This window comes from Vicugna pacos, chromosome 35 (genome assembly GCF_048564905.1).
Source record: "Vicugna pacos chromosome 35, VicPac4, whole genome shotgun sequence".
Classification (NCBI taxonomy): domain Eukaryota; kingdom Metazoa; phylum Chordata; class Mammalia; order Artiodactyla; family Camelidae; genus Vicugna; species Vicugna pacos.
The window spans coordinates 23,398,159-23,422,743 of NC_133021.1; the positions used below are offsets into that span (position 1 = coordinate 23,398,159).

The window sequence follows — 24,585 nt, forward strand, 5'->3', positions numbered from 1 at the left end:
ATCTCAAGTTACCACATTTTACACCTTAAATACATACAATTTTTTATTTGTCAATTATACCTCAATAAAGCTGGAACAAAAACAAAAAATTAAGAGTTAGGAACAGAATTGCTAAAACTTAGCAAATCTGACCCTCTGTGAGTCACGTTTGACTTCCTCTGAATCCTACTGGTGTAACTGAGATAGTGAGTGTAGTTAGAAAACACAAAGAACTCAGCTCCATCAAGGGCAAACCTCGGACTATTAAACGTGAACATTGCAATGGATTCCCATTGTCCTGCACGTGGCAGAGAAGCAGCCCGGAGCCCCTTCGGCCCATGCCCTTATATGACTTGCTACATCACATCCCAGCTCTGCCTCTTGGTTTACCTGCATATTCTATATGCTGGCAGTGTCTAAAAACAATGGCCTTTGGATGCCACCACACTATCATTGGGAGAGACTAAAGGGAATTGACACGATGAGGTAGCTCTCATGTCTCTTGCTACTCTGAAGGCTGATTATGTTCATAACTAGAGAATGTTGGGGGTCAGTGTGGAAGTTCCTTGTCTTCTAGGACAATACAAAGTTTCATGTCAAGTTAAAGGATGGCACAAACTGAAAAGCCATGTCTTTCAGAGGTTGAGGAAGGACTTCGCCATGTCCATTTATATTCCTAGTGCATATTTTTAAAAAGGAAAAAAAAAGTGCCAATGCATAGTTGGAAAACAATATTATATTTTAAATATTTAGTCATTTCAAATATATGTTAGGCCATATAAGATTTCTTACTTCATGATAACAAGTATAAATTTAAGTATTTTGTAATAAGGCAATTTTTTAAAAACTTTTATAAAACATCCTCTAAAAAGGTTTGCATTGTCAAAAAAAAAAGTTGGGAAACACGGCATTTTGCTTCTGTCTTTTTGAATATTAACAGTGCATGTTGACATATTAAAGGCTCCCAGAAATTCCACAAGTGGAAGTGTTTAACTTTGCTTATCTCATTGTTCCTCAAACCTAAGGAATCACATCATCTTTTTTCAAAGATAAAGAAAAGTGACACAAAACACACTTTGGGAGGTATTACTCTAGGTAGGTCAGTGTCCAAGTCTTTATCTTTCTCAGTGTCTTTTCCCATGTGAGACAACTTCAGGCCTCAGACCACTTCTGCCCAACCTCTTTTCCAAGCTCTCCACACCTCAACTCTGAAACATAACCCAGACCCTGGCATCTGTTCCTGGGATATTGATTGCCAATGGGCGTTGTACATCACCTCTGATCTGAATCCATGTTCAGCCAAAATAATAAACAGCTCTGTTCCCATTCTAGTTGATCCTTATCAGCAAAAGTTTTCATCCTTGGGGTGTGTGTGTGTGTGTTTGAAGAGGACATCTTTCCATTAGAAACTCAGCACTGGCTGAAGCACCAATTAATTTTGCATAAGCTGCCGCAGCACCGTTAGATACTAATTCATTCATTCACAACCACAAGGTATTGTGTTAGGGTCATGTACATGACTTGTGCCTCAAGCCCTGTGGATTTATTTAGTCCTTAGCCTCTAGTTCCTGCAGCTGTGTCCTTTCAATGACTGCTTTATGGTGGCCAAGAGAGTTGAGGTCGGCTGCCAGGACTCTGAGATCTGGAGGAACACATGGACACATTATTCCTTCACTCTGAAGCTCTCCAACTCCTGTTCCGGTCAGATGTGGAGATAGTGGGAGGATATCTCTGAGGCAGCCCAGCACTTTCTGTTGATGCGATTACTCATGCCTGACATTATTTGCAAAAGAACAGACTTAAATTTACCCTCTGTGCGTTCTTCAGTGGAAGGTTAATTGCCAATGAAAGTATAATAAAGCAAAACATAATTATGAATATAGCTCCTGGGTTTCTTTGTAAGAACAGCTATCGAGCCTTTTTTTTTTCTCTCTCTCTCTCTTTTTTTTACCTCTAAGATTACACATTGAATCCCTTCTGCTTCAAACAAGAGGCCAGGAAACAGGGCTCACTATGCTAATTGAATACTAATTAGGCTTTTTGCTTAAGTTGTTCTTGTGTTAGAATTTTTTGCAACTCTATTTTTTTCTGTATTTATGTAGAGGGGATAAAAATACCTCAAAGGTTGCAAGATTCTTACTTAGCCTGAATATCTGGAAGAAAGTATCTTTTTTCTTTTTTTTTTTGTACTTGTAACATTTGTGAAGGGTTTTTGTTCAGCACTAAGAAAAAGCAAAATATCATCATCATTATTACTGGCCTTTGTTCACAATGGATTTCATCCAGACTCCAACCAGTGACTCTGTGACTAACACTCTGAGTCACTAAGTTTCACATGTTTATGTATTTCAACACAATTCTCGGCCTGAGCATTTTTTGTTTATTTTCATGTTTCAGGACTGAGAGAAAATGAAATGCCTTTCCGGATTTCGAATCTGGTGTCACTGAGTGACTGGTTCTGAACAACTGAGTACACAGATTGAATCACTCCTTCAATAACAGATTAATATTGGCAAAAGTTAACGAACTACCAGACTGTCAAATGGTCAGAATATACTTTCAGGACAAAAGTCTTTAACCTGGTGGAGAATTCAGGTAAGCATAAATACCTGGGTTTTCATCATGGTAGTGACACTAGATAATCTTGGAATTTAAAATGCAAGAAACTCCAACTAAAAGGGGATCAAGAGAATGACAGAAAAATGCAAGCATATTTGCTGGTTATTAACTTTGTAAAGATGTGTATCTTTATCCTTACAGCTGCTTCAAAGGGATATCCGAAAATGGACAATCTGAGTTAAAATGTTCTTTTTTAATGGAAAATTCCATTACTTTAATAATTTTCTCTTTTTCCTGTATCCATTCTCATACCAGTCCCATCTTGTCCCTAGATTCTGACTGTCCCTGATTGGTCATCCTACGTCCATCTTAAAGAGGAAACTGCCCGGTCATTTTCCCACCAAATAACTTTACAAACATTTGGTCATACATTTTCACCACATCTCGGTAACACCTTCCAGTTTTATAGCATTTTTCAGAGGATTCTCTTGCATGTTATCTTGTGGTAATCTTGTCTTCATATGCAGTAGAGCAGTAATATATTGCCCCCTCTCACCAATGAGAAAATTGAGGCATACTTGTGGATATAATTGGCTTAGTCTCATTGGCTAAAGTCATATGGAGTATTACCAGAAAAATCAGAATCCTAGTCTAAAGCCATTGAGCTAAACGCATAATAGAAATTTGATATTTAAAAAGAATTTTTGCTTCTAAATCCTCATATGCAAGATTAAGAATAAAGCCTGGGCAGATGAGGTGTTGTTATTCCTGGGTAACAGTTCTTGCAAATACTATCTGTGATATCAGAGATATATATTGTATTACATTAATACTGTCCAAAGTATAGAGGTATAATCAGATCATACAAAATGTTATCAAAATATAGAAAGAAAATGTTTCAATTTTAAAATTTTAAGAAGTTTCGATTTTTAATTAATTAATTTATTTATTTATTTATTACTTTTTTATTGAAGTATGGTCAGTTTACAATCAATTTCTTGTGTACAGCACAATGCTTAGTCATATATGAATATTCATACATTCATTTTCATATTCTTTTTCACCATAAGCTACTACAAGACATCAAATATAGTTCCCTGTGCTATACAGTATAAACTTGTTTATCTATTTTATATATACCAGTCAGAATTTGCAAATCTTGAACTCCCAAATTATCCCTTCCCAACCCCTTCCCCTCTGGTAACTATAAGTTTGTTTTCTATGTCTGTGAGTCTGTTTCTGTTTTATAAATGAGTTCATTTGTCTTTTTTTTTTTTAGATTCCACATATGAATGATATCATATGGCATTTTTCTTTCTCTTCCTGGCTTACTTCACTTAGAATGACATTCTCAAGGGCCATCATATTGCTGCAAATGGCATTATGTTATTATTTTTTATGGCTGAGTAGTATTTCATTGTATAAATATACTACAACTTCTTTATCCATTTATCTGTCCATGGACATTTAGGTTGTTTCCATGTCTTGGCTATTGTAAATAGTGCTGCTCTGAACATTGGGGTGCAGGTATCTTTCTGAATTAATGTTCCCTCTGGATATGTGCCCAGGAGTGGGATTACTGGATCATATAGTAAGTCTTTTGAGGAATCTCCATACTGTTTACCACAATGGCTGCACCAAACTGCATTCTCACCAATAGTGTAGGAGGGTTCCCTTTTCTCCACACCTTCTCTAGCCTTTATCATTTGTGGACTTAATAAGTTTCAGTTTTTAAAAAACTGCATCATTCTGTATTCTTCATAGGATGTCCTATATGAGTTTCTATATGATGTTCTTTTTTTTAAATTGAAGTATAGTTGATTTACAATATTATCTTAGTTTCAAATGTACAGCATATGATTCAGTATTTTTACAGATTGTATTTCATTAAAATTTATTATAAGATAGTGGCTATAATCCCCTAGCTCTACAATATATCCTTGTTGCTGATCTATTTTAAACATAATACTTTGTATCTCTTAATCCAGTAACTCCAGTACCCCTAACTTGCCCCCTCGTTTTTCCTTTCCACACTGGTAACCACTAGTTTGTTTTCTATATCTGTGAATTTGTTTCTGTTTTGCTATATACATTCATTTTGTATTATTTTTTAGAGTCTATATGTAAGTAATATCATGTATTTGTCTTTCTCTAACTTACTTCACTAAGCATAATATTCCCTAGGTCCATCCATGATGATGCAAATAGCAACATTTTATACTTTTTATGGCTGAGTAATATTCCATTGTATATTGGCTATGGTAAATAATGAAGCTATGAACATTGGGGTTCATATATCTTTTAGAATTAGTGCTTTCATTTTTTTTTGGATATATACCCACAAGTGGAATTGCTGGATCACATGGTAATTCTATTTTTAGTTTTTTAAGGAACTTCCATACTGTTTTCCATAATGGCTGTACCAATTTACATTCCTACCAACAATGTACGAGGTTCCCTTTTCTCCACATGATAGAACGTTCTTGAGTATGCATTCATAAGATTCCTATTGCCACTCAAGTAAGTCACATTTTTTTTCCATTGGGAACCTGTTGGGTTTTACATTTACATCAATGGCCTTTCTAAGGAAATAAGATTTATCAACATTTCCCTTACATCTTCCACAGTGCCTGGCTGGGCACATGGTGGTAGCTTTTTGATTTCTACATCTAGATGTAGAGCAGCTACATCTGTAACTTTTTTTGAAGTTACTTGTCCCTAAGACCCATGTACTCACACTGAACCTCTTATGGGTAAATCTGACTTTGCAGCCGTAGACAGTGGTATCCCTTAAGGCATGGTTGGCAAACCATTGTATCACACTCATCTGAGTGTCTTAGCAGTGCAGGTTTCTGAGTCTGAACACAGGGCTTCTCCACCATGACCTGCTGTTGGGGGCGGGGGAGTGGCTGGCTCCCCAAGAGAGTCTTCTGCGCCCTAAAGTTTGATTATCACTTTTCAGTTCCTGAACCTTTTAGTTACACTGGTTGTGAGGATGCTTCTTGGTCTTTGACAATAAAAATAGAAGATGGTCCTTAACCTTTGAGAAAAGAAGTGTGTCAGACTATAAAAATGGCCCCAAACAAGGCCCCAAACAGTTACTGAGAGAAAATGTTTACCCATGTGAGAAACACCATCACTCAGTTTATGGGAGCCAGCCGGCCAGCACAGCGCCAAATCTCAGCCATCCGCGGAACTGCCGGCCTTCCCCTGTGCCGGCCAACGACAAACAGGCCTGAGCACAGCCACGTCTGAATGACTAATGTTTTTCCAACCCAGAGTGACATTAGCCGATTGATAACTATTTTCCCCTCAAACCAAGCAAAATCAGCACTCCTCTCCCTGCCGTGTGCCAGAACCCGAAGATGAAAAAAATAGGCTTTCGGAGAGGCCTGAGTCAGAGAACTGCGCTCAGCTCTGGGCTTCAAACCAGAGCAGGACTGCAAAGGATGAGGCGAAATTGCAGAGACCCGGGCAGGGAATACAGATGAAGGGAGAGCAGGGCCCCTGAAGAATGGACAAAGAACCAGGACCGCCGTTGGGGGAAGGCTGGGATCAGGGGGTGAATTAATAAGAGTCGTAAAAGAAGGCTTTTTAATCAGAGAAGAGCTACTGCTTTAAGATGCAACCTGAAACAGTTAAAATCTGACCATGAGTTCTTAAAAAAGTGGTAAAGTAGATAACCTCTAAACGTTTCTCTGTTTACCCTGAAAGGGGTGAAGGAAAGGCCCTGTTTCCAAGTCCAGATCCTGTAACCGCGGGCACCGTTCAGAGAAGCACCGCACAGCTCTTTCAAACTCTCAGCCGGGCAGTTTGAAGCTTTGAAAAAGCACATCATAGTTTTGTCCACAGCTGTACTTCGAGCACATCCTATACCACTGGCTCTTCCACGGATTTACTGGGGTTAAAGTGCCTAAAAGTCAGCAGGAAGGATTCAACGACCTTGTTAGCCTGAAAGCTGGGACGACAGACTTGAGGAGGCGGGGGACCTGGGCACACTTTCTGTTCCTGTAAAAACCGAGCCGCGGGCCGCCTGGGTCTCCCGAGTCCCCACGGGGCGCGGGGCAGGCGGCGGGGCGCGGGGATCGCAGATGGGCGGTGGCCGCAGGGGACGCGCGCGGGCGCCCGGGGCCGGCGCTCAGGTGGGGCTGGCGCTGCTCGGCAGCTGCGCCCCGCGCCTCCGCTCTGCGCTCGGGGCCCCGCATCCCCACCCCGGCGGCGCGCTCCGGGCCCCGCATCCCCGCCAGAGGACCGGCCGGGGGTGGGGGCGCCGGCCTAGGCGCTGGACCCGTGCCAGGCCTGGGGTCTTCGGCGCGCCGCCGCTTTCCAGTCCGCCGGCCCGGGCAGGGCAGCCCCATCCCCACCCGCTCCCGGCCCGTCACCCTCCCGGATCCTTCCCGTTCCCTTCTTTGCTTCCCGCTTTCCCCGGAGAAACATGGCCGGGAGCAGTGAGGAGGCGCCAGACTACGGGCGAGGCGTCGTGGTAAATGCAGACTCCGATTTCGGGGCCGAGTCGCGCGCTCCCCGCGCTCTTCCCTCCCCTCCCTTCTTGGCAACCCCCTTCTTTTAGATTAAACGGCCGAAGGGCTTTCGGGTGACGGCCGGCCACAGCTTTTGTTCTTCCCTCCCGGCCGGATCGCTTCCACCCTCCCCCTCGCCCCGGCGCCCAACCCGACCCCACACTTAACATCCCTTCACCCCGTGTTCTCTGTGTTCCCTCCGCACCCCTCTCTCCTCCCCCCGGCCCCGCCAGGAATCCTATACTCCAGCGTTAAGCCTGTCCAGTGCCGGGTCCCCACTCCTGCTGGCCACCAGGAGTCACCGTCACCTCTGGGCGCGGGGCGGGCCTGCGAAGACCCCAGCAGGCCTCCTCACTGGAGGATTCTCCAGGACAGCTAGGAAATAAAGTGGCTGTAGCAGACGGAGTTTGGGCTTTGGAACCTGGGCTAGGACTTTCTGTGGGGCCCCTGCACGAGCTCGGGACACCCTGGCGCCGCTCGAGCGGCCGTCAGTTTCTGCAAAAGGGAAACACGGCAGGCTGGGCCCGTTAAGCCAGCTGGAGAAGATGTATATATCTAGTAGTGTGTCCGGATGAGAGGATGTGGGATGATGGGGTCCTAGACCTCAGCCTGTTTATCCCTGGGAATCCTCTCAAAGTCAACCATCATTCAGTGGGTACCCTTCCCTCCGTGTCCTGGAATCAAACCTGGTCTTGCCCTGTGGCCGCTGGCACCTGCTGGGTAGAGAACAGTTTCTGTGGAAGGCGGTGGTTTTAATGTGGCAGGTTTAAAGTGAAACGGGATACGGGTGGTGGGTGGGGCGAACTTGCTACATTAAGATTCTTGGTTCAGAGATCAGCCTGTAAAGCACAGATAATCTGTCTGTGAGGGTGAAGGGACCACGGGAGTAGGAGGGTCCCGTTGGGAAGCACCTCACACTCTAACCCAACTGTCTGTTCAGGTTGAACTGTGTTGCCCAACACTCAGTTCACAGCCAGGCCTTTCCTTTCTAAAGGAGAAGTTCATTTATGTTTTTATTCCAATCATATTGACTGTCCTGCTGGGTTCCAGGTGGTGTTCTAGATTCTGGGGAAACAAGAAAACACCCAGTCTTCATGGAACTCACATTCTAGAGGGGAACAGAGACAAGCAGTGTGAAAGCAAATAAACAAAGAAGATATGTTCCTAGTGATACGCACAATGAAAAGAGAAGAGAGCAAGGAGATAGTGATTGGTGGAGGGCTGGGGATGCTGCTTTAGCTCAGAAGGTCAGGGCGGCCTCTCGGCGGTAACATGTGAGCCAAGAGCTGAAAGCTAAGCAGGAGGTAGCTGTGTGAAGACTCTGGAGGAGGGTACGCCAAGTCAGCACAGAGTCGCTAGACTTTCTGAGAAGAAATCATGACATCCAGCTTCTGCTTTAAAAAAAAAAAAAAAGATCGCTCCAGTTGTCATGGAGATGATGGTCAGTCCTAGGAGTTGGGTGAGTTGAAGGAGAATGAAAATGTAAAATGGGAAATCATTAAGTTCCGTTCTGGACGAGCTGACTCTATCGTGCCTGTGAAGCTTACAGGCTTACAGTCAGGATGCTTGGGAGGCAATTTGAAATTCGTATTTGGAATGCAGGAGGGTGATTATATAGCTTTGGGAATCGTCAGCAAATAGAAAAATATCTGATGCTTGCAGCGGATAGGGATGCACAGTGAACATAGGGGGGCGAAATGTAAAACTGTTGTTAAGGGTAGAAATCTAGGAACTCCCAAATGTAAGAGGCAATGTCTGGGAGAAGCCAGATAAGGAGACCAAGAATGGATACAAAGCAGCAGAGAGCAGACAGAGTGGCAGGTGCCTAGGAAAGAGTTCTGTGGAGGTGAGGGGGCTAGGAGGTCATCAGGAGGGTCAGATGCTGCAGAAAGAGTAAGTAGGATCAAGATGCAAAAGACAATTGCAAAGCCATTAGTAATGAGAATCTTCTGAACAATTATTCCATCAGTGGAATGGTTAAAATATAGTACTATTATTTAATAATGGATTCTCTTAAAAAGGAATGAGGTAAATTGATATGACTAATAGGAACAGTAGATCATTAAAGTCTCAGAAGCAAATGATGGAAAAGTAAATAGCTCAGTCTCTTGGTGTTAAAGGAAGCCCTTTCGAAAGCAAGGTAATCTGATGAAAGATGCAGGGGGGTAGGGAGAAGGTCCACTGATGTTGGAAGTAATCAAGGTATATTGGAGATCGTCCCTGCATTCGTGTCATTTCCTCCAGTAGAACTTGGGATAATTAGATTAACTTCAAGTTGGATATGGGCAGGCAAGGCAAATTCAGGATGAATTCAAGGTGCTGGTGGGAGCCAACAGCATCTAGGGTTGAAAGAGGGATAGGATAGCTCAGGGGGGTGTGTACACTGGGAAAACAGAGAGCCCCCAAGGATGGGTGGGAAAAAGATCAAAGGGAAGTTTTAGTACCGGTGAAAAAAAGGGGCAGGTAATAATAGCAAGCATTTATTGAGCACCTAGTGTCTGGCTTTCCTGTATGATTCATGTAATCCTCACAAATCTGTGAGGTAGGGCTACTACAATCCCCATTCTACAGGGGAGGAAACTGAGGCACTGATAAGTAATCGCCCGGGTCACATGATTAGCAAATGGCGGAAGCAGGAACTGAAGCCAGCTTTCCATCACTGGCTGCTTAGGAAGCTGTGATTCTGGGGAAGAATCTCAGAGGTGGGGCTGCTGTGGTGGACTGGATGTGGCAGAGGTGGAATAGAGATGAAATCCTTTGAGTCAAGGTAGATGAAGTTGCTATAAGTTGGAGATGCTAGAATGATCGTCCAGGTTGGTACTGGAGTGTCTGGAAATGAGGTAGAGAAAACCATTCTGAGTTGGTAGAAACTTAGCAATAAGGATGACAAGGGGCATAGAGCCAGATGACTTAAGCATAAACCAGGAAGTACAGTTTGTGTAAGAGAAACGAATGTTAAGAGACTGGAGGTGGCTCTTGTCTACAGATGGCTTTCAGCTGAATTGGGGAGGTAGGACATTGGTAGATGATTAACAATAAATGCGAACAAATGCCAATTGCCACATCAGAGATGTAGATCCTGAGTTCACAAACTTGACTCAGGGTAGACTGGTCACTGGCGTCCCCCTTACCTCCCACTCGGTTGGTGTCTCTTTGTTACTTCATGGGGAGAGAAAAAAATCTCTACCCATCTGGCCTTTGGGGATCAGAATATTAGATATGTTTTGTTTTTACAGAACCATTATCAAAAGAACCATAGTTGGTACCTACCCATGTGAATTTGGTAGGAATAAAGAGAAAGAGAAAATCTAAAATGGTTCTGTTTCTGTTATGGTTTCTGCCACCACCCCCACCCCCAGTAGAAATGCGGCAGGAATGAGATAGTCCGTCTAAAACACAACTTTACTAGTGTAGTGAGTTTCACCTTCCGGGTGTAGAACCCAGCACGGAAGAGGAAAGCTTGCGGAATACAAGATGTTATTTGTTCTGTTAAGCCTCCTTCATGCCTCTGGCAGCAGAACCCAGGGCCCTTCTTTTAGGAGACCACGTCAGCTCGTTTCTCCATGTGGCTCTGAGGCATCCGTCATGATGCACCTCCTTCCCCGGCTCCGGGGGCTGGACCAGTGACCCCAGCTGGGCCAGTTGATATTCTTGTCTGGGATTCCCAGAAGCAGAGCTGAGGGATAAGACTCCCTTCCTCTCTAACGGTGGACGGGTGGATATGAACCTGAAATTGGTGGCCACCGTGGTCACTGCGTGAAGGGGAGAGTGGGGCCCAGAGGCTGGGGCTTAGCAGCAGACAGGAGCAGAGATTGGCTTTTTGTATGTCTTTCTTAACTATTTTTCTCCCTGAGGGGAGACAACTTGGAAAATAATGTAAGAAATATTCTAAGCAAAACTTGCTTTTAATAACTTAGAAAGAAGGTTTTCCATATATCTTCAAATGAAGGAAAGAGAGTCCGAAGGAGTTCTGGGGCTTGGATGTTGTATAAGACGGCTCGGTTAATGTGTTTGTCACTTCCCCAGCTTGGCCGTGTTTTGCGTCTTTGAACAGAGAACGCATTGTTCTGAATAAACTTAGAGCATATTATCTGTGATACTGAAACTATTTAAAGACTTCTTGTTTTGATTGTTCAAAAAGCAGATGAATAACACAATTATCTGCAGTTCCTAACAGCCCCTGTCCCCTCAGGTTTAGGACGCATTTACAGTGCAATTTGCATGCACTATTAAGGATAAACCAGTGGTTCCCTTATCTCTGGTTGTCTTTCATCTCTACAACGAAAACTCACTATTTCAGACTCTTGGGAAATAGGCAGGTTTGGCTTATAGAATGGTTTTAGAGAAACGCATTTCTTCTACTTTTAAATTCGCAGCTTTAACTCGGGTAATAGGACTTTGGCAAACAGGTTAGAGTCACATCTTTAAATTAATTAAAAATATCATTTGTAAGTAAACTATTGATGTTTTAGTGCATCTGACTCGTTAACATCCATTGCAGAGTACCACCAACCAGGTCCTGATGGGAGAGTTTTATATCCATTATCTATCTTATTTAATCCTTGAAATAAGCATATGAGGTAGTCATTGACTCCATTTTACTGGTGAGAACACTGAGACCCAGAGAGGTTAAAAATGCGCTACGTCCCTTTACAGCTAGTCAGTTCACCCCCAGGTGTGTTAGACTTCTGATCTAAGCTCTGAACCATTACTCCATGCTGCCCCTGAGCAGATTACCAGTACAGTTTTTATCTGTAGGTTTGTTTTATTTGTCTTTTTATCGTTCTTTTCCTTTTTGTTGACACCATTTATTAAGCATTGATTATATGCCTGGAAATGTACTCTAAGTATATTATCTGTTCTATCTTTTTATCCTAAAAATAAGCCTGCCTATCAGTTTTATTGTGTCTCATTTAAAGAGGGGTGGGAATTGCGTCTCAGAAGGAATTTTCCTAACATTGTCCGTAGTAAGGGTCAGAGCTGGGCTCTAGGACATGGACTGGAGTGTAGTCTCTGAGATTCAGCCAGAGCCAGGGGCACTAAAGGATTTCCATGGTGGGAGGAATGACCACTGGTTCATGATGCCACCACGGGAAGGGCTCCAGGAGGTGGTGTGGGCAGTGTGTGTGGTCTGTCGGGGGGGCCAGAAAGTGCTGTGCCCTGCGATGATCTCCCTGGGGCCTGCTGCCCGTCAGGCTTCCAGTCTGGCCTTCATCGTGGCCTGCCAGCAGATCTTCGGGAAGCTCCTCATATTCAGCTGGTAGTTCAGGCTCTGACCAGCCGCTGTGCTGTTGATGGTTACACAGGGCCCCGGGAGTTCCCAGGGTGGAAGCCAGAGTCACTCTGTGCAGATTCAACAGTTGCATGCAGCCAATTTGCTGGGGGAGGCAGAGCAGATGTGATGATCTTCAGATACACGGATGTCATACACCATTTGGCTCTCTGCCTGCCCATGGTAGATAGGAATTTCCAGAGCCTTGAGCAGTGTGCTCTTTAACCCGGAGATAAACTGAAGGTGGGGTAGTCCGTGGATGGAGACTATCATTCATCCACTCATGTCACATTTTGGAGCACCCCTGCTGTGTTCCAGGTCAGTGTTCTGAGCACTGGGGTTTCAACAATGAATAAGGCAAAGTCTCTCCCAGGAGGAACTAACATCCCAGTGGGAAGAGACGAGACCAAACACACGCACAGGCAGGCGTGTCACACCCAGTGGGAATAACATGCTATGAAGGACAGTAAGGCTGGGCAAGAAGGATGTCAGGGTGAGCGGGAAGGAAGGGGTGCTATTTTATAGAGGTGTCGGGGGGGCCTCTTTGTGGAGGCGACCTTTGAACAGAGACATGAAGGAAGTGAAGGGTAAGCCATGTGGGCATCCAGGGGAAGAGAACTGTAGGCAAACAAAATAGCAGGTGCAAAGCTCTTGGGGCAGGAGATGCTTGGCACACTCAGGGATCATCGTGGAGAATGGTGGCTGAAGCAGAGGGAGGGAGGGCAGGAGCAAGGGCCAGGGACAGGGCAGAGAGGGTGACCCTGTGGGCCCTGGTGAGGACTCTGGCACTCCGAGTGAAATGGGAACCCCTTAAAAAAAATTTGAGCAGTAGACTGCCGTGATAGGATGCACATTTTTAAAGCAGAACTCCTGCTGCCGTGTCGGGGGTGGGGAGGGAGACAGCATTGCCAAAGTGGAAGCAGAAGGTGAGGTCGGTAGCTACAGCAGTGGTCCCAGGAGGAAGGGTGGTGGCAGAGACCCGGGGGAGGCAGTAGGCTGCTGAGAGGTGATCCTAATGAAATTTTGAAGGAGTTGACGATAGGACTTGCTAATGGGTTGCGCGGAGGCAGGAGGTGGGTGGTGAAAGAAAGAAGTCAACTACAACTCCAAGGTTTGATCTGAGCAACTGGGCAAGTGAGTTGCCCTTTGCTGAGAGGGGAGGGAGACCTTTGGGGGAAGGTACCACAAGTTTGGTTTGGCTGGCTTTCCAGAACTGGGATGAGAGCGGATCGGGGCTGGACCATCACTTGCCCGTTCAAACCCGGGGCAAAAGAGTACTGGTTTTGAGTCCTGGGTGAGGAGGAAGGTGCAAAACAGGGGGCTATTCCAGCATTAAATGAAGTCAAAATGGATTTTAAAACAACAGAAAACTGATAAGATGAGTGAGCCAGAGGCTGGAAGGGACAGGAGTCTTCTCGAGGAGCAGAGAGCTGTGAGGGGCACCAGGGGCTTGGGCGACAAGATCATAGAGCAGGAGCAGTCAGTGAGACCCCTTGAAGGAAGTGGGGACTGACCTGAGTTTCTGCGGAAGATGCCGAGCTTGGGGGGATGGAGAGGGAGAGGTCGTAGGTGCAAGACAGACAAATGAACAGAACCCAGAGCTGGGAAGGATCATGATTTGACTGGAGACCAGTCTGAGGACAAGAGGGGTTGGTGGAGTGGGTGGAGAATTAGGATAGGCCCGCATTATGAAAGGCCTGGAGAGCTCAAAGCTGCAGAGAGGTGCCTGATGGGAGTGTGCGGGAGGAAGTGGACAACCAGAGCGGCGGCTCAGCTGTGCTTTGGCTCGAGTGCCTAACACCTCTGTGTCACAGCCTTTCTTGATGATCTGAAAGTAAACTTGATCTCCACTGTGCTTCTGCCTCCCACCTCTTTACTATTGAACCACGAAACACAGACATCCAGTCCTAAGTAAGAGGAAGACTTGCTAGCAGTCCCCACTATCTGAATTACACCCATTTTCTGGAGCAACCATTTCATAACAGGACTGACTTAAGTTCCCACCGTAGCACATCCCTCTGAAGTCTTTATGTAATGACCAGGCCACTCACAAGTTTGGGTCTACACTAATCCCAGGAGACATGTACTTGTAGTAGGTACTTTTTCCCAGGCAGATGAGGCATCCACAGTGCACAGATATGTAATAATATATATATTACAATAATGTGGGATGATAACCATCTATATTAATACACAGCCATACCTTGGATATACTGTGAGTTGAGCCCCAGACCATCAAAATTAAGCAAATAACGCGAGTCACAAAATTTTTTTTTGGTTTCTCAGTGCATACAAAAGTTATATTTATGCCGTATTATAGTCTATTAAGTGTGCAACAGCATTGTGTCCAAAATACAATGAATATACCTTAATTAAAAAAAACACTTTATTGGTAAAAAAATGCTAACCATCATCTGACAATGCAGGGTGGCCATAAACCTTCAATTTGTAAAAAAAAAAAAAAAAAAAAAAACTCTCTGGGAAGCCCAATAATATGAGGGTGCCTATAATTACAGAAATAATGTCATTTATGATATATTCATGATAATATTTATAATTGAGATATACATTGTATATTTAAATGTGTGCACTCTTACAAACAGTGCTATCAGGTTACCTGTAAGACATTAAGCTGATATTTTATCTTATGATGCCAAAAGTCAGGAATGGAGTTCTCTGTTCACTTCAGTACTAGGTCCTTTATCAGGTTGCATGAAATAAATGACCTTGTTCCACTGGGTTTCTCATAGGTTGACAGAATAAGCGATATAATTTAATGCTATGTGGATTGTCAGAATTAGTCTCCGTTTTCAAAGGATGATCTTGTTTACTTACGTTTTAAAGTAAATTTCCAATGAAAAGTGTTGTAACCAAAATAACTTGACTTACAGATTACGGACGATTGGCCAGGGTACGACCTGAATTTGTTCACGTACCCACAGCACTATTACGGAGACTTGGACCACGTTCTCATACCTCATGGCATCATTGTGGACAGGTGAGTGCTGCTTCCTGTGTCGGCTTTTGCCTCGCCCTCTCTCGTGTGAATCATGCAGTACACTTGGGGACCCTATTCCTGTGTCTCTTCTGTATGGTGGTAGACAGAACTTTTATAGGACAGAGGATTTGGAATAAAATAAATCTGTGCTTTAACTGAACTGTCTACTGGGTTATTTGTTCAGGGCAAAGAGTAAGAAGGAGAGGCATATGGAAGGTATTAACATCCTAAGTAACAGCCTGTAATTAACAAATGTCCTGTAGAAACTGATTTAAATGGAGGCTGGGAAAGTGTCTCACATTTGCCACAGACTCTTGAGTTAACCAAGGAGGCTTAAGAGGTGACCTCTGCCTTCATAGGCCACACCCCCAAAGCCCCGGGTTTTCCAGCAACTTGCATTTATCTTGGATAAGTCGTGTCTCACAGATCGTGTGCACCATTAGGTTTCCAGTGGTAATGTTTTGGAAATAGGAATATTTGCAACTTAAAAATAACAGCACAGAACTATTTCTCAAATACTATTTCTAGTTCATTCAGACCTGTCTACATAGATATCCTCGGGCTCCTTCCAAGCCAACTGGCTTTCTGAAAGCTAACATTTTTCTCTCCTGTTCTAAATCCCTAAGTCACCTTCATTTGTTTCTTCATTTTCTGAACCTCCTCCAAGTCAACCCACCATAAGCACCAGGATTTATAGGTCCTATTCCTTTAACGAAGCTGCCTTAATGCCCCTGCCATTGCCTTGCCATGGACCTCTAATATCCTGTGCAGAGATCAGATGCTTAAGCCCTCACATCTATATGAAAAGCAAGCTTCGTGGATTTCAGACTCAGACACTGGGGTGGGAGAGGCACTGGGGAGCAGGAGCAGACTGAAACTTGGGGCTCCCCACTCCACCCTTTCCCTTAAACTCTTGTACTTCTGCCTGTATTTTTTTAAAAAGCTGTTATATTCTTCTGAGTTAAAATTTAACTTATGAAATATGTCCTCAGCCAAAGGAAAGTTTGAAAAACACTTGATGGTGGCTATTCCCAGGATATTATCTTTCCATCAATGCCTGTCTGTAAGCAAAAGGAAATGTCATTCTTTCACTCAAGATTTTCTAAGATTTTCCGTTGGATAAGACTTGCACATTGTGTATTCTCTCAAACTATAGTCTGCTATTAAAATAAGATCTGGTTTGGGGTTTCTCACAGCCCTAGGTGGCCTTCCGTGGAACATAAGTTTTGCTCCTCAGAGGGAAAAAAAATTTCTATGATGAAATAAATATGAGAAATTTGGCATCCCCAAAATTGCTAAACCTCCCTGTTGGCAATTCATATTAAAGATACAGATTTCTGCAAAAAAAAAAGGGGGGGGAGGGGTGGGAAGTGAAGAAATCTGCTCAACTTTGACAATTAAACTGACTCTTGTTTTGTAGTGGATGTCTCTGTACTCAGCTCCCCTCCTAATAACTCTCAGAAGTGTCTTGTCTTCACACAAGATTGGGAACCCCCTGGTTTAAACAAATGCCTACTTTGCTCATCTGAAAATTAATTTATGACTTAATGCCACCCTGATCTAGTATGTGACTGAGGTATCATCCTGGCAAAGTAACCAGGTCCCTATACAGGAGACTAACCCAGTGAACTTGCAAAAATGCCTAATCTTAAGCTTTATGTCTGGAAACTCTGAGTCAGTGGTCTGGGGTGGGGCCCCAAGAATGCCCGTCCCTACCTTTAAAATGATTTTATTAAGATATGATTTACATTCCACGAAACTCACCCATTGTAGGTAAATGATTCAGTGATTTTTTAGTACATGTTTATGGCTGGACAACCTTCACCACCATCCTTTTACAATATTTTTATCATCCCCCCAAATTTGCTGTCAATCCCCACCCCGAGGCAATCACTAATCTGATTTCTTTGTATATAGATTTGTCTTTTCTGAGCATTTCATATAAATTAAATAATACAACATCTGATTATTGACTTATCGGTGGATGAAAATTTGGTGGGGGAGGTAATTAGGTTTACTTATTTATTTACTTTAAGAGGGGGTACTGGGGATTGAAGCCAGGACATTGTGTATGCTAAGCATGTGCTCTACTACTTGAGCTATACTCTCCCTCTGGATGAACATTTGTATTTCTAGTTTTTCATAGTTCTAGTACCATGAATAATGCTTCCATGAACATTTGCATATAAATCTTTGTGTGGGCATATCTCTTCACTTCTCTTGAGTGGGTTCCTTGGAGAGGAATTCTGGGTTTTACAGTAAGTTTAAGAAACTGCCAATTATTTTCCAAAGTGGCTGTACCATTTTACCTTCCCACCAGCAATGTCAGAGGGTTCCATTTTCTTCACATACTTACCAACATTGAGTTTTGTCTGTCTTTACATTATAGCCATTCTAGTGGATATATAAAGGCATTTCACTGTGATTTAAATTTTCATTTTCTTAATGATTAGTGTGCTTGTTAACTATACATCTTCTTTGGAGAGATGCCTATTGAGTCATTTGCCAATTTTGCAGTTCGGTTGTCTTCTTATTGAGTTTTGAGGGTTCTTTATATATTCTGGTTGCAAGTCCTTTATCAAATATATGACTTGCAAATATTTCCCCTTAGTTTGTGGCTTGTCTTTTCATTTTCTTATTGACATCTTTTAAGGAGGATATTGGATGAAGTATTCTATAAATGTCAGCCAGGTCCAGTTGGTACATGGTACTATTCCATTCAACTTTATCCTTACTGGTTTTCTGTTTTGTTGGCTCTGTCAAGTACTCAGTGAGGGATGTTGAAGTCTCCAGCTACAATGGTGAATTCCTCTACTTCTTACAGTTCTATCAGGTTTTTGTGTGTGTGTATATATATATATATATATATATTTTTAATTGAATTATAGTCTCTATCAGTTTTTTGACTCTGTTGTTGGGTGCAGACACACTAAGGACTGCTATGTCTTCCTGGAGAATTGGCCTCTTTTTATTACATCAGTGGCCCTCTTTATTCCTGACAATTTCCTTGCTCTGAAATCTGTTTTGTCTGAAATTAACATACCTACTCCAGCTTTCTTTTGATTATGTTAGCACAGTACATCTTTCTCCATCCCTTTACGTTTAATCTATCTGTGTCTTTATATTTAAAATGGATTTCTTCTGGACAACATATATTAGGGTTTTTTAATCCACTCTGATAGTCTCTGCCTTTAACTGGTGTATTTAGACCACTCACATTTAAAGTGATTATTAACATAGTTGGTTTAAGGCTCTACCGTATTTGTAACTATTTCCTATTCATTGTTCTTGTTCTTTGTTTCTTTTTTTGTCTGCCAGTCTGTGAAAACTGCCTCCCCCACAACGTGTAGCCTCTGATAATGTGCAGTTTATTTTTCTTGTCTTTCTTTGTAAGCCTCACTCACCAGGGTTCATGCCTGTGTCTGAATAGCTTAGTCTTCAGCCTAAGATTGGTTAGAGATTGTACTCAAACACGTCAAGTTCGTGAGGCTTTCGCTCCCTACTGATGAATGGCTGTAGGCGCTGGCAAGCACATTCAAGTTTCCAGCCTTTTTCAAGTCTTCTTGGCTTTTACTTTTTTGTAGGTTTTATTTGGCTTTTTGTGTGTGTGCTGAATTTATTTCTAGTCCGTATATATATATTCCTTTTCATACTCTTTTTCATTATAGGCGATTACAGGCTGTTACAGCAGGACCTTGTTGTTTATCTTTGGCTTGTGCTTTCCACTGAGCTTTCTTGTCTCTCTTGCACATGCTCACAGGCTCCACCCCCCGGGGATGCCTGGGTGGCTGGGCTCACGCGCGTCTCTGCTGTGCACGTGCATAGCTTCCGGTCAACTTGGGATATGAGAAGAGTTTATTGTGTGCCCCTCTCCCGTGACTGTCACCTCCCAGAACTCCCTACCAACTCCGTGACTAGTCTGCCAGTTAGTTGCTCAGGCGGGACCTCAACTTCAGGATAACGGCGCCCTGGCCCTCGCTGTTCCTCAGCTGAGCGGGCTCCCGGTCAGGTGGGCAGTGCCCCACCGTGGCTGAGCCGCCTGGTTGCACAGCGGAGCTGACCGGGGTGGTGGCGGAAATGGGAGCATCCTCAGGCAAGAATGCCGCAGACCTCTGCTGTTTCCACGCGGCGTTCCGTGTCTTCATGAATAAATGCTTCTCAGTTTGGTGCGTGCCTTTGGTTGATTTCCAGAGTGCTGAAACGGTTGTTTTTGACAGTTTTGTCCAACTTTCTACTTGCTTTTTGTGAAGAGGAGGTGTCTACCTCCTCACTCCATCATGCTGGAGACAAGTGTCTCTTTTTATAGAACATCTGGCATGCTGGTGTACATGTTTCACTGATCATATTTTGAGAAGCATTGCCTAAAACCATGGGTTCCCATTTTATATGTATATATGTGTATGCATATACAAACACACACATACAAAACATAAATGTATGCTATAAAGTATATATATTCCATATATAGAACATATGTAATATAATATTTTATTTTTCATATCATTCACTTCATCTATTTTAATTTTAAAATTTTTTAATTGAAGTATAGTCGATTCACTTATTAGTTTTATTAGTAGGAACTTGTCGTTTACCAGTTTATCTATTTTAAATCTAATTCAATTTGAGGTACCAGTGGGAGTTTTTTTATAAAGTATGCACCTTAGATCCTGCCTCTGTTCAAGGTTTTAATGTTACATGGGTGTATGGACAATGGACTTAGAGATATGAAATAATTAGAAAAAATACAGTGACAGTTACAAACTAGGTGTTAGGTGCCAGCCCAAGGCTGCACCATTGACTAACCCAAGGAGGCACCATTCACATTGTGATCCATGGGAATGAGGCCCACTGGGGTTGTACCCTGGGGCACCTTTCACACAGGTAACCTCATCAAATGTAGGACAAATGTTATTTTGATAGCTACCATGGACTTGACTTTCCTCCCAGTCTCCTCTAGTGTTGCAAAGTGGGTGAGTCATTCTCCATTTCCTTTTTCTCTTCTACGAAGTGAGTATAATATCACCACATACCTTCATAGCATTGTCAAGGTTAACAACCAGGCTCTGTAGCAGTCAAATTAGAGCATTCAGGACCTTTGACATATTTTACACCTTAACCATTTCTGTGATGCAGAGGAGCAAAAAGGTACAGTTGATGAAGTAGTTATCAGAAATATGTTTCGAACACTCTCTCTCTGTCCAACATTAACAAAGCTTCTTTATCTGTGGGCTTCTGTCTTCTCCACATTCTCCTGCATAATCTAACATGTATAATACATCGTGCATTTTTTGAAAGGAACAAAAATACTCAGAAGTAGTTTTGCTTTAATGTATCTTTTAATCCCTTCTTTCAGAATTGAGCGGCTGGCTAAGGATATTATGAAAGACATAGGATACTGTGACATTATGGTCCTGTGTGTGCTTAAAGGAGGCTACAAGTTCTGTGCAGATCTTGTAGAACACCTTAAGAACATTAGTCGAAATTCTGATAGATTCGTCTCTATGAAGGTTGACTTCATCAGATTAAAAAGTTACAGGGTAAGTTATCATTTACTCTGTTTTCATTATATGATGTTTAGAATGAACAGTGTTACAAAAGTCAAAGAAATAATAATATTATGAAAATTAAGAATGTATTTTGGGGTGGGGAGGGTATAGCTCAGTGGTAGAGAGCGTGCCTAGCATGCATGAGGTCCTGGGTTCAATCCCTAGTACCTCCATTAAAATAAACAAATAAATAAACCCAATCCCCCCACTCCCCCACACACTAAAACAACAACCAAAAAAGTTTAAATACTAGAAAAAAGTTAAAAAGAATGTATTTTTTTTTATTTGCAAGATACTACAACCTGTAATTCAAATAACATTCTTTGGCGGTGGGGAGTCTCCTGTCTATTTCACTTATAGGGAAAGATGCTTCAGGAATGATTCATGCTTTCTCTTAACAGTTATAAAGCTGAGTGGTTATTTCCTGGCTCAGTGCCTCACGAATGACTGTGTTGAGAATGAATGTTAAGAAAGTCCAGTGAACGTGGACATGTTTCTGGTCTGGATGTCACTTTTGGCCCCAAAGACCTGTGGGTGGGTGTCCAGCCCAGAGAGGAGTGTTAGGACTTGGGTGACTGCAGTCGGGCCCCGGAGAAAGAGAAGGAAAACCTGTAGGGACAGTGAGTCAAGACCAGGAAACCTCCCACAAAAGGTTCCCCCTCCCCCATCAGTCTGTGCGGGGTTTTCTTGGCCACAGCTGGATGGGACTGAGAGAGATTATTCTCCAAACATGTCATACCCTTAGCCTTCTCCTCTTCTCTCTATGCTTTGTCTTTTGTGATGCTTTTTGATTCAATATATAGTAAGTCATTAAACATTAAAACTAGCTTACTATTGGGTGAGAACTGTAGGAGTCAAAGCCCTGAAAATATCTCCATGTATTAAACTAGCTTTGAATTGTTTTTCTATTGCTTTGGGACAACATCACCACAAACTTAATGCCTTAATCTGACACACACTTATCATCCTACAGTTTTTCAAGGTCAGAAGTTCTCTGCTCAGAGTCCTTCTAGGCTGAAATCAAGGTGTTAGCTGGGGCTTTGATCTCTTCTGAGATTTGGGGTTGTTGGCAGAATTCAATCCCTGTTTCCCTGCTGACTCTAAGCTGGAGACACCCTCAGCTCCTAGAGGCTGCCCTCAGGTCTTTGCCTCATGGACTCCAACACCGGCAGCTCACAGTAGGGCAGGAGAACCTCTCCCTTCAGTCAGACCCAGCCCCCTTTTTTAAAGGCTTACCTGATTAGGTCAGGTTCACCCAGAACAAGCTCTTTCTGATGAACTCAAAGTCCACTGACTAATCACCTAATCATGGGAGTAAATTCCTATCGTATTTACAAGTCTCACCCACGTGCAAGTGAAAGAGGTTATACACACAGCGGTTGCACAGGGGGCAGGACTGGGAGGGGCATCTTAGAACTCTGTCTACCATTCTCTTTCTGTGACTCAGTTGCTTCTGCTTTAGAGCAGCTGGCAAATTATTTCTAATTTCTTAAGATACTCTCACTTTTCCTGACGACCTCTCAGGCCAGGATAAAACTTTTTTTTTTCTGTTCTGTTTTGGTTTTTTGCACACATCTTAACACGAATGTATTGGTTTCATCTTCTCTTGAAAACCTTTTTCTCTCTTTAGGTGCCTTTCCTTCTGGATTAAGTAGCTGTGCTTCCTTCTTAGATTTTTTTTTCCCCTCATTTACTTGACTCTGATCCTTTTCATATCTTTCCCCAGCAAACAGATTTTTTTAAAAATCTTTAGAAATATTTTAAAAAGTTAGTCAGGTTTATTGAGGCCTAATTTACATGCAATAGAATTTATCTTTTAGTTTGTAGTTCTCTGAGTTTTGACAAATGCATACGGTCGTGTAAATCACCACAATCAAGACATGGAACAGCCCTGACCACAAAAAATGCTCTTGTGTCCCTTTGTAGGCAACCCTTTCTCCAACCTCCAGGCTCTGGCAACCACTGGTATGTTTTCTGTCCCCAGAGTTTTGTTCTTTTCAGAATATCATATAATGTAATCAAATGCCATGTGGCCTTTGTAAATCTGTGAAGCTTGGCATCATTCATTTGAAATTCACCCCTATTGTCATATGTTCCAGTAGTTCAGTTCTTATTGTCAAGTAGGATTTTATCATATTGCTATGCCAGTTTTTAAATCATTCATCAGCTGAAGGACATGTGGTTTGTTTCCTTTTGGGGGTGATTATGAATAAAGCTGCTATAAATATTCACATGCAGGTTTCTGTGTTTACTTATATCTTTGTTTCTCTTGAGTAAATTTGACTTGAGATTGCTAAGTCATATGGGGGGTGTAGATAAGGAATTGCCAAACTGTTTTCCAAAGTAAGAATTGAATAGTTCTGCATCCTCGCCAGCAGGGTGTGAGAGTTCCAGTTGCTCCACATTTTCAGCAACACTTGGTATTGTCAGTTTTTCTTTTCTTTCTTTTTTCTTTATTTTCTTTGTTTTACCCATTCAGATAGCTGACAGTATCTCACTGTGGTTTTGATGTGCATTTCCCTAATGAGTAATGATGTTGAGCATCCTTCCATTTGCTTATTTGTTGTTCATATTGCTTCTTTGATGAAATGTTTGTTCAAATATCTTGCTCATTTTAAAAATTGGGTTGATTTCTTTCTATTGAATTTTGAGAGTTCAATATACAAGTCCTTTATTAATATGTGTTTTGAATATATTTTCCAGCCAGTGAGTTGTTTTTTCATTTTCATTAGAGAGCTATTTTTTTCAAAGAGCATAACTTACAAATTTTTATAAACTCTAATTTATCAGCTTTTCCTTTTGTGGATCAAGCTTTTTGTGTATCTAAGTAATGTTTGCCTAATTCAGGGTCATGAAGACTTTATCCTCTGTTTTCTTTGAGAGGTTTCCTAGTTTTTAGGTTTAAATCTAGGTTTATGATCCATGTTGTGTTATTTATTAATATGGTACAGGTTATGGTTCCTTTTTTTTTTTTTTGCAATTGAATGTCCAATTGTTCCAAGATCATTTGATGAAAAGACTATTTTTTTCCACTGAATTGCCTTTGATCTTTCATTGAAAATCATTCGAATATATATGCATGAGTCTATTTCTGAACACTCTATCCAGTTTTATGCATCTTTGTTTGTCCTTTTGTCAGCACCACACTGCTTTGATTACTGCAGCTGTATAATAAAACAAGTCTGGAAATCAGGTAGCATGCGTCCTCCAACTTTGTTCTTTTTCATAATTATTTCAGAGATTCTAGTTGTTTGCCTTTACATATAAATTTAAAAATCGCGATGTTGATTTCTACAGAATAACATGTTAGAATTTTTATTTTATTGGGAATGCTTTGATCCTGTAGATTAATTTGGGGAGACTTAACATCTTAACACTATTTAGTCTTACAATCCATGAACAGGACCTATTTCCCAACTTATTTATGTCGTATTTAATATCACTCTTTTCTAGTTTTCCAGAGTCAGATCTTAGATATATTTGGTTAGATTTATACCTAAATATTTAATGGTTTTTAATTCTATTGTTACCAAATCAGGTTCATTTGCCCAACGTGCAGTAAGCCAAACACTGACATGCCAAGGTTTGCACAGACTAAGGGTTTATTCCCAAGGCAGCCAAGCAGGGAAGTGACAGAACAAGTCTCAGATCTGCCTCCTGGAAGGCTAGAAGCTGGATATTTATGGGACAAGGAAGCGAGGTGGTCTGAGA

At 42.3% G+C, this 24,585-nt stretch overlaps 1 protein-coding gene across 1 annotated transcript in view; it reads left to right on the forward strand.

The window, feature by feature from the left end:
- The first annotated feature begins 6,948 nt into the window (after positions 1-6,948).
- Positions 6,949-24,585, forward strand: part of PRTFDC1 (phosphoribosyl transferase domain containing 1) — an 82,768-nt gene continuing 65,131 nt past the window's right edge. Inside the window, exons 1-3 of the mRNA XM_006208873.3 lie at positions 6,949-7,021; positions 15,222-15,328; positions 20,682-20,865. Coding sequence (XP_006208935.2) covers positions 6,974-7,021; positions 15,222-15,328; positions 20,682-20,865 — 339 coding nt within the window. The 5' untranslated portion in view covers positions 6,949-6,973. The remainder of the gene's footprint in view (positions 7,022-15,221; positions 15,329-20,681; positions 20,866-24,585) is intronic.